Source organism: Rhinoderma darwinii, chromosome 2 (assembly GCF_050947455.1).
Source record: "Rhinoderma darwinii isolate aRhiDar2 chromosome 2, aRhiDar2.hap1, whole genome shotgun sequence".
Lineage (NCBI taxonomy): Eukaryota > Metazoa > Chordata > Amphibia > Anura > Rhinodermatidae > Rhinoderma > Rhinoderma darwinii.
The window spans coordinates 464525724-464541551 of record NC_134688.1 but is presented as its reverse complement, the minus strand read 5'-3'; the positions used below and the strand labels follow the sequence as shown (position 1 = coordinate 464541551).

The window sequence follows — 15828 nt, the reverse complement described above, 5'->3', positions numbered from 1 at the left end:
CATTCTGTGACACAAAATAGCATTTGTGGCTACAAAATTGTGTGTTAAGCATTATATTGTGTCACTTCCTGATATTTTGTAATACAGCCTTTTCAGACACAAAATAGCATTTTAATACACAAAAAAACAAATTTTGTCACAGATTAACGTGTTATGAATAGGGAGTAGGTCACAATGATTTCTGTGTCAACTGTGCCACACAAGTATATTATCTTTTACATTAGTATATTCTCTGTAACAAAATTGTATTCTGTGTCAATTACATACAATTGCACCAAATTTGTGCTTACATTTTTTTATTTTGTGATACAAAATGTAATTTGAGAAAATCGCACCCCATAGTTTTCCTCCAGTCATAAACATTACCCTCTTGTCTTTTGGGGTGATCTCAGACTGAGCCTTCGGAATACTAAATAAATGTAATCTTTCCTCATAACTGAAGTTTTCCCGACCCCTTAGTAATCCTGGGACAGGCGAAGCCGTTCTTGTCTCTCTCCATTTTCCATCCCTGGTAAGTTCACAACATAGGGAAAAAGAATGGGACCTATTTCACCTGTCCCCCTCCCCCCATGGGCGCCATAGTAGCCTCAAGGGATGTCTCTATGGTTGTTGCTGTAGGTCAGTATATCATATTCTAATTAAATTGTCAGCTGATCATTTTGTGTAAATTCACTGGTGTGCCTACAATGCCCATCATAAATACCCCATAATTATTTGTCCTTGAGGTGTCCCACACAGTCAAGTCACCAAACATTTTATTAATCTCAGCTGTTCATTGGTTATATCTGTTTCTGCGAAAGCTGGGTAACCTATACACCCCCGACTGCAGACAAATCGCACCATTTGCAATGACATACCCGCTGTTCGGCTTTGTTCACACAGTGCAGATTTGATGCAGATTTTGCATGCATTTTATAAGCCAAAACCAGAATTTGGTCCACGAGAATAGACGCTTTAAGGCCTTCCCTTATATATTTCTTTTGTTTAGGTTCAGTTCTTGGTTTTGGCTTTAAATATACATGCAAAACCTGCATCAAATTTGCTCTGTGTGAACAAGGCTTCCAGTATCACTGCATAACTAACCCTGATTGGCTGCAAGTCTATCCAGTGCAGGGCCACATCATGTTTTACTGGGCCCACCATCTGGGTAGTATGGGTAGAACTGCTGTCAGGGGCTAAGAATAAGAATTGGGCCCAAACTCACCTGTGGGCTGCCACCTACCTGCTACCTACCAGTTGCTACATGTAAACTACAAAGATTCAATGATATGCAAATCATGGTGTCCTGAATTTCACATAAGTGTAAAAGCACAGGAACCAATTACTATTCTGTACCCTCTGCCCATGGACCCACCAAAGGCACGGTATGGGTCAGAGAGTTGTTCAAATAGCACTTCCATATAGTGCTCAAATAATACCACCATACAGCACTCAAATAATACCTCCATACAGGACTAAAATAATACCTCCATATAGTGCTAAAATAATAGCTTCATATAGTGCTCAAATAATACCACCATACAGTGCTCAAAACATACCTCCATACAGAGATAAAATAATACCACCATACAGTGCTCAAAACATACCTCCATACAGGGCTAAAATAACACCTCCATATAATGCTCAAATAACTCCATATAGTGCTCAAATAATAATTCCATACAGTGCTCAAATAATACCTCCATATAGTAATAAAATAATACCTCCATACAGTGCTCAAATAATACCTTCATATAGTGCTCAAATAATACCACCATACAGTGCTCAAAACATACCTCCATACAGAGATAAAATAATACCACCATACAGTGCTCAAAACATACCTCCATACAGGGCTAAAATAATACCTCCATATAATGCTCAAATAATAATTCCATACAGTGCTCAAATAATACCTCCATATAGTACTAAAATAATACCTCCATACAGTGCTCAAATAATACCACCATATAATGCTCAAATAACTCCATATAGTGCTCAAATAATAATTCCATACAGTGCTCAAATAATACCTCCATATAGTACTAAAATAATACCTCCATACAGTGCTCAAATACTACTTCCATACAGTGCTCAAATAATGTCTCTATACAGTGCTCAAATACTACTTCTATACAGTGCTCAAATAGTACCACCATACTGTGCTCAAATAATACCTCCATGCAGTGCTCAAATAATACCTCCATACAGTGCTAAAATAATACCACCATATAATGCTCAAACTATACCTCCATATAGTACTAAAATAATACCTCCATACAGTGCTCAAATACTACTTCCATACAGTGCTCAAATAATGTCTCCATACAGTGCTCAAAACATACCTCCATACAGAGATAAAATAATACCACCATACAGTGCTCAAAACATACCTACATACAGGGCTAAAATAATACCTCCATATAATGCTCAAATAACTCCATATAGTGCTCAAATAATAATTCCATACAGTGCTCAAATAATACCTCCATATAGTACTAAAATAATACCTCCATATAGTACTAAAATAATACCTCCATGCAGTGCTCAAATAATATCACCATATAATGCTCAAATAACTCCATATAGTGCTCAAATAATAACTCGATACAGTGCTCAAATAATACCTCCATATAGTACTAAAATAATACCTCCATACAGTGCTCAAATACTACTTCCATACAGTGCTCAAATAATGTCTCCATACAGTGCTCAAATACTACTTCTATACAGTGCTCAAATAATACCTTCATGCAGTGCTCAAATAATACCTCCATACAGTGTCTAAATAATACCTTCATACAGTGCTCAAATAATACCACCATATAATGCTCAAATAATACCTCCATACAGTGCTCAAATGATACCAACTTACAATGACCAAACAACAGCTCTATACATAAAGTGATATAATAGAAGCGATGTAGAATGACTAAATAGGACCGACTTAGAATTAATATTAAGATTCATCATGTTTGGGTGCCAAGCCATCTCTGGCGCCCCCTTATGCAGGGGTGGGTAATGAGCCTTGTGCACAAGTCACACACCCTTAAGGCCGGATCTGGTCACTGTGCTTGACAGAAAGTATAACATCCTTCCTCAGGTACCCACAAAATATATATAATAGGGCACAAGATAGAGGCTGATGGACGTAACAGGGGGTTCAGGGACCCTGACTCTTTGCTAGTATGGGGCTCAGATATTTAAGATGGGGGTCTGTGTATCACCATATAAAAAATCTGCAGATAAGATTTGATGATATTTTGCGATGGACTCAAAGACAATCTACAATCAGCTTCTATTTTTGCTGTGATTTCTAAGTATTAAAAAATGACATTCCCGGGGACATAAAGCTGCAGTTCACCAGAACACTTGACATTTATTTCATAGTAGCGCCAAAGGCTTTTTCTGAATATTCTCAAAGTCGGACCGAAATACTGAACGTTTACAGTGATGTCATAGAAATATCGAATGTTCTATGGAAATGCTAAAAAGTAAAAGCTGTAATAGTAAAGTCAGCAACATGTCAGGAAGTCAGTAATAACGGTGGAGTTCGAGTTAATTAGCCGTATACAGGACGCGCGTTTTCTTGGCATCTTTTCCTAACATTTTAACTTATTTTTACATTTCCCTATTCCATGGCTGATTTATTCCCAACATTAATCCTGAGAGAAGTTGAGATGTTGGAGATTTCTTATATTTTGCACTTTGACTACTCCCATATCACACTTCTTCGAAGAGAACTTCCCCTTATTTATACCAATTTCTTGGCCTCTATAACAGGAAACACTGGGGTTGTCACCCAGATTCTGCGTTATAATTGTTTACAAAGTTACAGGCTTCCTATGTAAAGAGTTTTACGAACAATGTTCCAGTTACCAAAGGGACACTGGGCCTTTCAGCAACCAATCCGGTGATACAGGTTAGATTGGTAGAGGTCTACCACTGGTATGTCCACCGATCACTGGTATAGAGGAACATTCGACACCCATCCCATACAATACTATGGGAAATATGGAAAAACCTGAGTGAGAGTGTCCACCGTTACCATATTTCCTATAGAGCACTCCTCCCCAAAGCAGAAAAATGGGGGACTGGAGTCCCCATACTAATGATTGGTGGGGACTCAGGGGTGGCTCCCCCCCAGCTAATATTTATCACCTATCCAGTAGTTTCATGATGGACATTGATGGCGGATCATTAGAATATGTCCCCAATGTGTAATCGACTGGGCTCCGCCGGCTGTGACCCACCCAACGATCTAGTATACCAACGTGCCGCTTCGTCTCCTGTCAACTCCTCCATTATAGTCAATGGGTGTCCATGCAGCTGCCTAGAGCGGACACAAAGTGGCATTAACACTAGCAAAGCACTGGCGGGGGTCACAGAAGTCGGAACCCACGCTAACCGGGCAATGCCTATGATGAGATAACGCCTTAACTACTGAGTTCTCCTTTAAAGGGGTTGAACAGGATTAGAAAACATGGCTACTTTCTTCCAGAAACAGCGCCACCCTAGTCAATGGCTTGTATCTGGTATTGCAGTTCAGCTCTATTGTAGTGAATGTGGCTGAACTGCAATACAACACGCAACCTGTGGACAAGTGTGGCGCTGTTTCTATAACAAATCAGACGTGTTTTCTAATCCTTTACAACCCCTTTAAACGTGATGACTACAGATCATCGTGCTGCAATGTATCAGTGATTAACATCCACCTCCTGTCTAATGGAAGGCGTACAAATAAATGTCCATATGATGTTATCGTCTGATAAACTCTTGAACATGCCTCGCTTAGGATCGACCTCGCTTAAGATCGATTTGTTAAATTCTTCTAATAAGACATCACTGGAGCTGACCGATCCGAGATGTAATAGCATATGTGCTTATTATATTAAGCCGAGTAGATGAATGCCTGCGGGCAGCGCCTGAATAAAAATTACTTTTCCGCATCCCAAGATGGAAAAAGAGAAATGAGGAAATGTATCGATCTCCATAGCAAATTATAAGGTTGAAAAACCGTCAAAACGTGCTAATAGGCAGAGACGGTAATCATTAATGCGGCCGCCATCAATCTGATGTGACTGAGAGTGGAAAAATATTTCATCTCGGGAGTCAGAGGTTTTCATACTTAATTTCCAACATTTTCCATGAATATATTTAACGTTCTAAGAAACCTGAGAAGTGATGGTTGATATTTAAGATTTTCCACATAAACTATCAGGCATCCAAATACCAACCATCCAACACCATCGTCCTGTGTGTATGCGCTGAGGTCGCAGGCAGAAGTGCGCCCCCTATTGCTGGCTTATGCTATAGGTTATTATGACAACAGTCAGGGTAACACTGATAGGCAATAATGCCTTGGAATACTGAGGCTACATTCACACGAACGTGTGACGGCTGTTGTTTTAACGGACGAGATTCACGTTCGTGTGAATAAGCCCTAAGGGTACGGTTCCATGTAGCGATGGCCGCATGTGGCCAAAACCATTCCCACATGCGGTGGCCAATGGTTGCATGATTGTGTCGGTAATATCTGGCAAAATCGAGCAGCAATTGCCTCTGGAAGTGAGCCGGCTTCGGCCACGAGAGGCCGCTGCTATCTGGATCTGCACCTTCCGTATTCCAAAGCATTATAAAGGCGATCAGATGATCACAAAAAAAAAAAAAATGTGATGTTCAATAAAAGAGGACCTGTCATTAGGTCATATAAGTTGAACTGGTTAACTGATCTGAATAGCGCCGTTTTCCTGATTTCAGTGCTGTTTTTTATTTTTCCTGGACTTCCCCATTCCAGAGATATGGACCACTGTTGTGTTGGCTCCCTATATTCTAATTTGTGTAGTTAGCCAACAGGGTGGAGCTAGCCTCCCTGCCAGCGGCGTAACTAGGAAAGACTGGGCCCCATAGCAAACTTTTGACTGGGGTCCCCCCTACCCTGGGTGTCACACAACCCCCCCCCCCCTTGTAGATAGTGCCTTTTTTACAGTCCCCCTCTGTAGATAACTCCATAATGTCCCCCTCTGTAGATAACGCCATACAGTCCCCTCTGTAGATAACGCCATACAGTCCCCCCTGTAGATAACGCCATACAGTCCCCTCTGTAGATAACGCCATACAGTCCCCCCTGTAGATAACGCCATACAGCCCCCCCTGTAGATAACGGCATACAGCCCCTCCCTGTAGACTGTATGGCGTTATCTACAGGGGGGCTGTATGGCGTTATCTACAGGGGGGATTATGTGGCGTTATCTACAGGGGGACTGTGTGGCGTTATCTACAGGGGGGGCTGTGTGGCGTTATCTACAGGGGGGGCTGTATGGCGTTATCTACAGGGGGACTGTATGGCGTTATCTACAGGGGGACTGTGTGGCGTTATCTACAGGGGGGCTGTGTGGCGTTGTCTACAGTGGGGGCTGTGTGGCGTTATCTACAGGGGGGCTGTATGGCGTTATCTACAGGGGGACTGTATGGCGTTATCTACAGGGGGACTGTGTGGCGTTATCTACAGGGGGGACTGTGTGGCGTTATCTACAAGGGGGGGACGCTGTATGGCGTTCCCTGCAGGGGGGGGCGCTGTATGGCATTATCTACAGGGGGGACTGTGTGGCGTTATCTACAGGGGGACTGTATGGCGTTACCTACAGAGGGGGCTGTAACGCCATACAGCCCCCACTGTAGAGAACGGTATACAGCCCCCCCCTGTAGAGAACGCCATACAGCGCCCCCCTTCTACAGGGAACGCCATACAGCGCCCCCCCTGCAGGGAACGCCATACAGCGCCCCCCCCTTGCAGGGAACGCCATACAGCGCCCCCCCCCCTGCAGGGAATGCAATACAGCGCCCCCCCCCTTGCAGGGAACGCCATACAGCGCCCCCCCCTTGCAGGGAACGCCATACAGCGCCCCCCCCCCTGCAGGGAACGCCATACAGCGCCCCCCCTTGCAGGGAACGCCATACAGCGCCCCGCCCCCCCCCCCGGGAACGCCATACAGCCACCCCCCCTGCTGGGAACGCCATACAGCGCCCCCCCCCTGCAGGGAACGCCATACAGCGCCCCCCCCTGCAGGGAACGCCATACAGCGCCCCCCCTTGCAGGGAACGCCATACAGCGCCCCCCCCCTGCAGGGAACGCCATACAGCGCCCCCCCCCCCCCCTGCAGGGAAAGCCATACAGCGCCCCCCCCTGCAGGGAACGCGATACAGCGCCCCCCCCTGCTGGGAACACCATACAGCGCCCCCCCCTGCTGGGAACGCCATACAGCGCCCCCCCCCCCTGCAGGGAACGCCATACAGCGCCCCCCCCTGCAGGGAACACCATACAGCGCCCCCCCCCCCCTGCAGGGAACGCCATACAGCGCCCCCCCCCTTGTAGGGAACGCCATACAGCCCCCCCAAAAAATGCGACCTATAGTGTGTCCTACAAATAACATGCATCCCCTATCCACAGGATAGGGGATACATGTGTGATCGCTTGAGCAGTACGTCTGCAAACCCATTCAAATGAATGGGCAGATGATTGCCGACGTATTGGAGACGTATTTTCAGACGTAAAACGAGGCATAATACGCCTCGTTTACGTCTGAAAATAGGTCGTGTGAACCCAGCCTTATTGTATTAGGGAATTGTTATTTATGTAACAGCCTCATACTGTATATTCTTTTAGGCCAGATCCAGACGTGGGGAATAATTTGGCGACTAATTTTGCTGCAGTTTTCGTCCTGTGCATTGTAAGGGTGAGATCCGCAATTACGTGTGGGCCTGGCCTAAAGGGTCTCAAAGATGAAGCTTTATTTTAACGTTTTTCTTCCAGAATCATAAATTATCACCTATCTACAGGACAGGTGATCTTATTCCGATCGCTGGGACCAATGATGAGAATGGGGGACTCTAACCCCCCAATCTTCCTCACTGTACCCCCCCCCCCCCACAGCGTGGAGGAGCTTGAATGGAGCGGTGGCCGAGCATGTGCCTGCCGCTCCATTCGCTGTCTAAGGGAATGACGGAATCAGCCGAGTGCTGTACTCAGCTATTTCCGTCATTCCCATAGACCTTAAATAGAACGGCAGGCACATGCTCGACAGCCGCTACATTCAATGTCCTCCTTACTGTGGTGGTTTGTGGGTCTCCTTCTCATGATCAGTAGTGGTGCCAATGGCGGGCCCCCAGCGATCAGAAAATGATCACCTATCCTGTGGAAGAAACCCCTTTAAGCATATGTACCATAGAGGCATCTCTTGCATCAGTTGTGGGGTCTTCAGAGAGAGGAGGCTTAACCACTGGTTGTTTCTATATCCTTTGCTACTGGGTGGTGAGAACCTGTGCAGGACTCCCCTCTGTCTTATTAGCAGACAAGATTGATGAGCATTGGCCCAAGGGCCATATTAATGGGGTGGAGGCAGAAACAAACACCAGATCCTTCTGTCCTGGTTGGCAAAACCCAACATCATAATGGGCTTCATCCTCTCCTAACTACAGCACTGACTTTGAAAAAGGGGTTCTCCACTTGGGACAATCCTTACTTCTTAGAAGGAACCTTTACAATAAGCTGATTATAAAGTTTTCCCCAGCGATCAGCTGGAATCTATAAGGAAACCTGGCAGTAAGTGTTAAATTTCCCTGCAGCGCCACCACGGGGAAAATTAAGCATTACACAGTGTCCATTCATAACAATAGGTTGTCTGCACAATACAGGTACAGGACAGTTCCTCCAGAGTGAGAGACACTCTTTGTAACCGATCTCCACTCTGATCAAGAGATGAGGATCCTGAACAGAGGACCCCCCCCCCCTCTATTACCTCAGAATTCTCATATTTGGTTATGAAAATGGGTTTTTGAAACTGGGCAACAACTTTAAGTGTTATTTTATAATGCTAAGGGAGAACAGAACACAAACTATTTGGTGTTTAGAGCAGAGCGGAGTTGTGTGATCAGATGGCAGGTCTGTAGGAGGTAAGACAAGCTGTTTGTCCGTGGGTTTTGTGTCTGCTTTAGTTTTGCGCTCACTCAGACTCAGCTCGGAAATTTTATTCCATTCGATTTTGCAAATGGAAAGGGTTTTACTAAAGATCCTGATAGAAAACTGACTGCAGCATTCTGGCTGGAGGTACCAACATCTACTGTGTGAGCCGGCGAGGTGTAATATAGCCGGATGTAGACAGGTTTAATAATATATGAACCAAACTCTGGACAAAAGCCACGTGGGGCTCCCTCTATCGGTGCTGGTTTAACCCCACAAAGGCAAAGTCAATTTACGAGAATTGTTATGTGCCTCCTCGGATTCTGTCAACCGTAACGTTTCATTTTAAGGACCATGTAACTATTTAAGGCCTTTTTATTGTTGTAGATTTATTATGACATTATTTTATTAAATGTGCATACAAAACGCTCTAGTATACCTAAGGGTCCACTTACATGGCCCGATGTGGACCTTGTAAACGAGCGCCGATCAACGAGACAGCTTGTTGATCAGCGCTCGTTCGCTCCTTTCACAAGGAGCTATGTATAGGGACTACGAGTTTAGGCTGCCTAAAAAGTACAATCAGCGGATGAACGAACGTTTGCTCATTCATCAGCTGATCATTGCCCTGTTTACACAGGGCAATGATCGGGAACCATGTCAAAGGGCCTTAAGATGTAGCCCTAACAGGCATTATCAATGGACAGCCCAGGGGGCCTTTGATAGGAATCGGATTGCCGGTACAGGCAATTACAAGACAAAGGGAGCCCCTCCTATTATCAGCACCGGACCGCTCTCTACATTCATTTTCATTGCTTGACATGGATTTGAATAATCATAATGCATTATTGTGTTGTAATTTGAAGATAATTTATCTGTTGATTAATAAATGATTTAGGGTTTTCCAAAGAGAACATCATTTTTTTTTTCTGGTTGGGTTATTTGATATATTTAAAGAGGCTCTGTCACCAGATTTTCAAACCCATATCTCCTATTGCAGCAGATCGGCGCTGCAATGTAGATTACAGTAAAGTTTTTTGCTGTGTGTCTGAACTGCCAGAGGCTGGGTGGTAACGAAGAGAAGTGGATGATGCTGATTCGTCAGCATCATACACTTCCATTCACAACGCCCAGCTAGTAAAACAAGTAAACACGCCCAGATGTACACACACAATACACGCCCAGTTGGACATAACTTTAAACACGCCCAGTTGTACTTAAGAAAGGCTCATTTGCATAAATATAAAAATGGTCATAACTTGGCCAAAAATGCTCGTTTTTGAAAAAAAAAAACGTTACTGTTATCTACATTGCAGCGCCGATCTGCTGCAATAGGAGATAGGGGTTTGAAAATCTGGTGACAGAGCCTCTTTAATATACTGTATTTCATTTATTGATTTTATTATAAATGATCTGCATTAGTATCAACATATTCTATATAAAACACACAAATTAAAGGGGTATTCCAGGACTTTTATGATAGCCTATCTTTGTGGAACCATGGAACATCATTGTTTACCCATGCACAGCGCCATACACATGGTTGTGGCTGTGACTGGTACTTCATATCAGTGAGTCAGCTGCAGTACCAGGCATATACTTGTGATTGGAGGGGATCCCGGGAGTCAGATCAAATATTGATGGCCTATCCTAAGAGTAAGTGATCAATATTAAAGTTCCATCAAATAACTTGGCCAATGGAGAATAGGAGATAACTTTTTTTCTTCAAAGCCTTATCTCCTCGCATTGTCCTAGTCGACTCAACTTTATGTACAATGGATTTTGGGGGCAACACAGCACAAAACTACAATGGAAGATGTGGTTACCACTTGACCTAGTTTGAATGTGAGCTAGGTAAATTTGCTAAACCACAGGCATAGCTGGGATAGGCTGGCAGTGCATGTGCCCCAGTTGGACGCCAACAAGCCACGTTGCCTAGGGCAGAGATATTTAGATAAAGGTCTAGGGCAGCAAAATTCCCAGAGGAAGAAAAGCCCAGCAACAACTACCCAGGAGAACATAGACAGCGGTTCCCTATTTCCATGATCAAAATATTAGGTTTTGGGTTGTGGGGGACCTGGACCTTTTGACTAATAGGGTTCTCTAACTAAAGATATGTCATAAAAGTTGGGACGGTGCCTAAGCTGTGGGGGGAAGAGAGTCTGCCACAGGGAAATCTACATATGAATATACAATCGTGTTTATTAATATTTTATTATCGCATTGACAGTGCTATGGGAGTGAGAAGACGACACCCAGGGAAGGACAAGGGGAAGGTGGCAGAGGACACTAGATGTTGTGAGAAGCGCACCTCAGTGCTTCATTTTGTAAGATGTGTGGTCTCCTGGGTAGGCGGAGTCTAAGGCGCCAGACAATAAATGCAGTCCTGCCCACAATCTTTACCTTGCCATTCACATTTATACCAAAAGTGACTAGAATTGCTTGTTAGGAATTAAACTTTGAGATTTTTCTCACCAACTCTTGTTATATCCATTAAATAATTGGTGATTCAAAAATTACAACTTATCTATGAGTATCTTAAGTAAAATCCTGTATTTTTTTTTTATCTTGTAACTCCATAGGCATGACGTGTCAAGCTCGAAGCTCTTACATCACATCGGAAATCCTGTGGGGCCATCGATTCACACCCGTCCTCACCCTCGAAGACGGGTTTTACGAAGTGGACTACAACAGCTTTCACGACACCTACGAGACCAACACGCCGTCCTGCAGCTCCAAAAATCTGTCCGAGATTATCAGCAGGGCGGAAATACCACTCAGCTGGTCCGTGTCCAGCAAACTTGACCAGCATCCGGAACTGGTCAGCGAAAACGGAGAGAAGGACCCTGAGGAAGTGACCGAGAGGAATGGAGATGTGGCCAACATAGAAAATGAGTCAAAGGTGTAAAGCCATGATATGTGTGGTCTTTGATATTTAAGGTCTACACACCGCTGGTGTGATCTACACTTAGACACATAGATGAGAGATTGGTTACAACAACCTCCGGTCAGGACAACCTTGACGTGTCCAAGTACTGAGAAACGCGAAATAAAATGCACACAGTCATCATTTTGGGGCCTTGTAAATGACCCAATTTAAGCAGTGACACCAGAATACGTTAGATATTGCTGGTTCTCAAACTCCTCGGCATTAGAGGATATAATGTCCCACGTAAAAAACAAAAACATCACTTTACGGCCAGGAGAAAAAAAACTATCCGTTCATAGGTACATTGTACATATGCCTTATATGTATGATTATTCTCTTACAAATTGTTTATAAACCCAGCATGTACAAAGGAATGACTTCATGTATATAGATGTGTCATTAATGTAGGCTCAGAATTCTAGGAATAAGATGATGCAAAAAAAGTTATTTCTTCTAATTTTTAAATCATATAAAAAAATATTTTTCTTTCTTCATGTATATGATAGAATATAGAGTATTTCCATGTATTCTTCACTTTACCAGACTGGCAGCTATATCAAGTACCTCAATATGTCTACGCCTATGAAATCAATTAAAGCCATAGACCAGGTGACATAAAAAAGGCAGCAGGTAACGTAGGGTACCAACCAAACTGTGACGCTGGTTTTATAGTAGTTTACAACCAGTAATGTCCAAACAAATTGCTACTAGGTTCCAAGGGTTTTTGGGCCCATGTTCTGGAACCCTGAAACAGATCATTTCCCAATGGGATTTAATAAAAAACACATGAAAGTCTCCAACAAAACTGGCTTGGTCCATATAGTTTTCCTTTTTTTTTATTCCTTTTTGGATATATTAGTTTTATTATGAGCAGAGGGGGGGCAACATTATATACTGTAGGTGAAGCTTGGAAACACCCAAATGCCTGTCAGATACTTCAATTTGAAGATTGAATTTTTTTTCAAGATGGCACTTTGAAGATGGAGATCATATTAGATCCCAATGTCAACAGGACTCTCCACCTATCATGTGCCATTTCTAATACTGGTGTCTTCTTATGTGGCAGAGGAATGTTTGGGTCGCTTCAGGCACCAGGGCCTGGGGGGCAACTGCTACCTCTGCACCCCTATAGCCAGTAGTCGCTCTAAGCTGGGAACTATAGAAAGGAAAGTGTTAACACTACATACCAATGGGGTCAACAAGCCAGATAACAGTTCTACATGTCTTCAGAATGTGATGTTTTAGCTCCATCATTTCCAGAGTGCACAGTTTAGAGGGTACATTGCCAATGGCTACACCCCTACATTGGTCTAATACTGTATATAATGATGGGATCAATCCAAAATTAAAGGGGTTGTACCCGAATCAAAACGTATCACCTATACACGGGATAGGTTAGAAATTTCTGTTTGCTGGGGGTCCCACCGCTGGGACTCCAACCGATCGTGAGAGCAGGAGTCCCAATCCCATGTTCCTCCTCAATGCTCAACCGCAATGATGAGGATATTGAATTGAATGGTGAGCGATGGATGGAGAGAGAGACAGATAGGACAGACAGATAGATAGGACATTAGATAGTTAGATAGATTAGTTAGGTTAGTTAGTTAGTTAGATAGATAGATAGATAGATAGATAGATAGATAGATAGATAGATAGATAGATAGATAGATAGATAGATAGATATGTGATACATCGATAGATAGATAGATAGATATGAGATAGATAGATAGATAGATAGATAGATAGATGATAGATAGATAGATAGGTGATACATCGATAGATAGATAGATAGATAGATAGATATGAGATAGATAGATAGATAGATAGATAGATAGATAGATAGATAGATAGATAGATAGATAGATAGATAGATAGATAGATAGACAGACCCTGGGCAGCGTTCTCATCTACGGAGACCTCAATGCAAGAACGGGGAGAGATAAAGACTACCTGACCAATGATGGAAATATCTTCATCTTTGGAGCAGAGGCCGACTGTCATAACTCCCTACAGAAAGAGAGAAACAGCTATGACAGCACCGTCAACAAAAGCGGGAAAAAACTACTGAATCTATGTCGAAGCTTAGGACTCCACATACTGAATGGCCGCACCAAGGGAGACTCTTTAGGAAGGTATACACTAAACTCCCATGTAGGCAGCAGTGTAGTAGACTATGCCATCACGGACATGGACCCCGCAAACATTGGCGCACTCATAGTCACTCCACAAACGCACCTGTCAGATCACAACCAATTACTTCTATACATCAAATCCACAACCAAACCATCTGCACAAAAACCACATCAAACCGGCCTCTTCAACCTGCCCCCATCTTATAAATGGTCCAAAACGTCAACTATAAAATATAAAGAGACAATGAACAGACCAGAAGTGCAGGAGATGCTTCACAACCTCTACAACAAGGTGTATGAGACAAGCCCAGGAGGGGTCAATCAGGCCGTAAATGACCTCAATAATATATTCTATACCATGGCAGAGAAGTCTGACCTGAAAAGATGTGACTACAAGAGGCCACAAGAAATACATCCTAACGGTTGGTTTGACCGTGAGTGCAAAGAAGTACGGAAGACCCTAAGAAATGCCTCAAATAAGAAGCACCGAGACCCAAACAACACCGGTCTGAAGGAGGCCTACAGCAACATACAGAGGCAATACAAGACCATCCTCCGAAAGAAAAAACAAAGGCACATCTCCACCAAACTTACCCAACTCCAAGATGCCCTCCATGACAACTCGTTCTGGGAATTATGGAAACACATGGGCAAAAATTGCAAGAAAAACAACCTTCATATTCAAAATGGCAACATCTGGCTCCAATATTTCAGGGACCTCTACAAAGATATCCCGAAAGAAGAACAAAGCCAAGAACAAAAACAAATAATATCAAAATTGAAGGCGATGGAGGAAACACTTAAAGATTCTCAAAACCCCCTGGATACACCAATAACACTGCAAGAAGTAACAGAGAGAACCTCAGACATAAGGTGTAAAAAATCCAGCGGCCTAGACAGAATCTCACCAGAAATGATAAAACACAGCCCGCCAGAAATACAGGCCGCAATAGTCAAACTATTTAATATAGTGCTGAGTGCCGGCTACTTCCCGCAAATCTGGAACCAAGGCCTTATAACACCAATCCACAAGAGTGGGGACAGGTACGACCCGGCCAACTACCGAGGGATATGTGTCAGCAGCAACCTGGGGAAACTGTTCAGCAGCATCCTGAATAAGAGAATCCTCAGCTTCCTCTCCCAGCACAATGTCCTCCACCAAAGCCAAGCTGGGTTCATGCCAAACCACCGCACCACTGACCACATCTACACCCTGCGCAGCCTCATCAAGAGCCACGTCCACAATACAAAGCATGGGAAGATTTACGCCTGTTTTGTGGACTTTAAGAAGGCCTTTGACTCAGTGTGGCACCCGGGCCTATTCCTGAAACTGCTGGAGAGCGGAATAGGAGGTAAAACCTATGACGTCATCAGAAGCTCCTACACAGAGAACAGATGCAGCGTGAAGGTGAACGGGAGAAGAACGGCTGATTTCCAGCAGAGCCGAGGAGTCAGACAAGGCTGCAGCCTCAGTCCAACGCTCTTCAACATCTACATCAATGAACTGGCCACAGCTCTGGAATCCTCCTCAGCACCAGGTCTCGCCCTCCATGACACCCAGGTGAAATTCCTGCTGTATGCAGATGACCTTCTGTTACTATCACCAACCGAGAAAGGTCTCCAAGACAACCTGCAAATCCTAGAAAAATTCAGCTCCACGTGGGCACTACCCATCAATGCCAAGAAAACCAACATCATGGTGTTCCAGAAGAGAAACTCAAAATCCCCCAGGCACCCGACCTTCACACTAAATAACGCCACAATCACAGCGACCGACAGGTACACTTACCTGGGCCTAGAAATCAACCAATCAGGAAGCTTTAAACAAG

At 43.8% G+C, this 15828-nt stretch overlaps 1 protein-coding gene across 1 annotated transcript in view; it reads left to right on the top strand.

The window, feature by feature from the left end:
• The window catches only part of KCNJ6 (potassium inwardly rectifying channel subfamily J member 6), a 158053-nt gene extending 144023 nt beyond the window's left edge, over positions 1-14030 (top strand). The window contains exon 3 of the mRNA XM_075854607.1: positions 11521-14030. Coding sequence (XP_075710722.1) covers positions 11521-11846 — 326 coding nt within the window. The 3' untranslated portion in view covers positions 11847-14030. The remainder of the gene's footprint in view (positions 1-11520) is intronic.
• The last annotated feature ends 1798 nt before the right edge of the window (positions 14031-15828 follow it).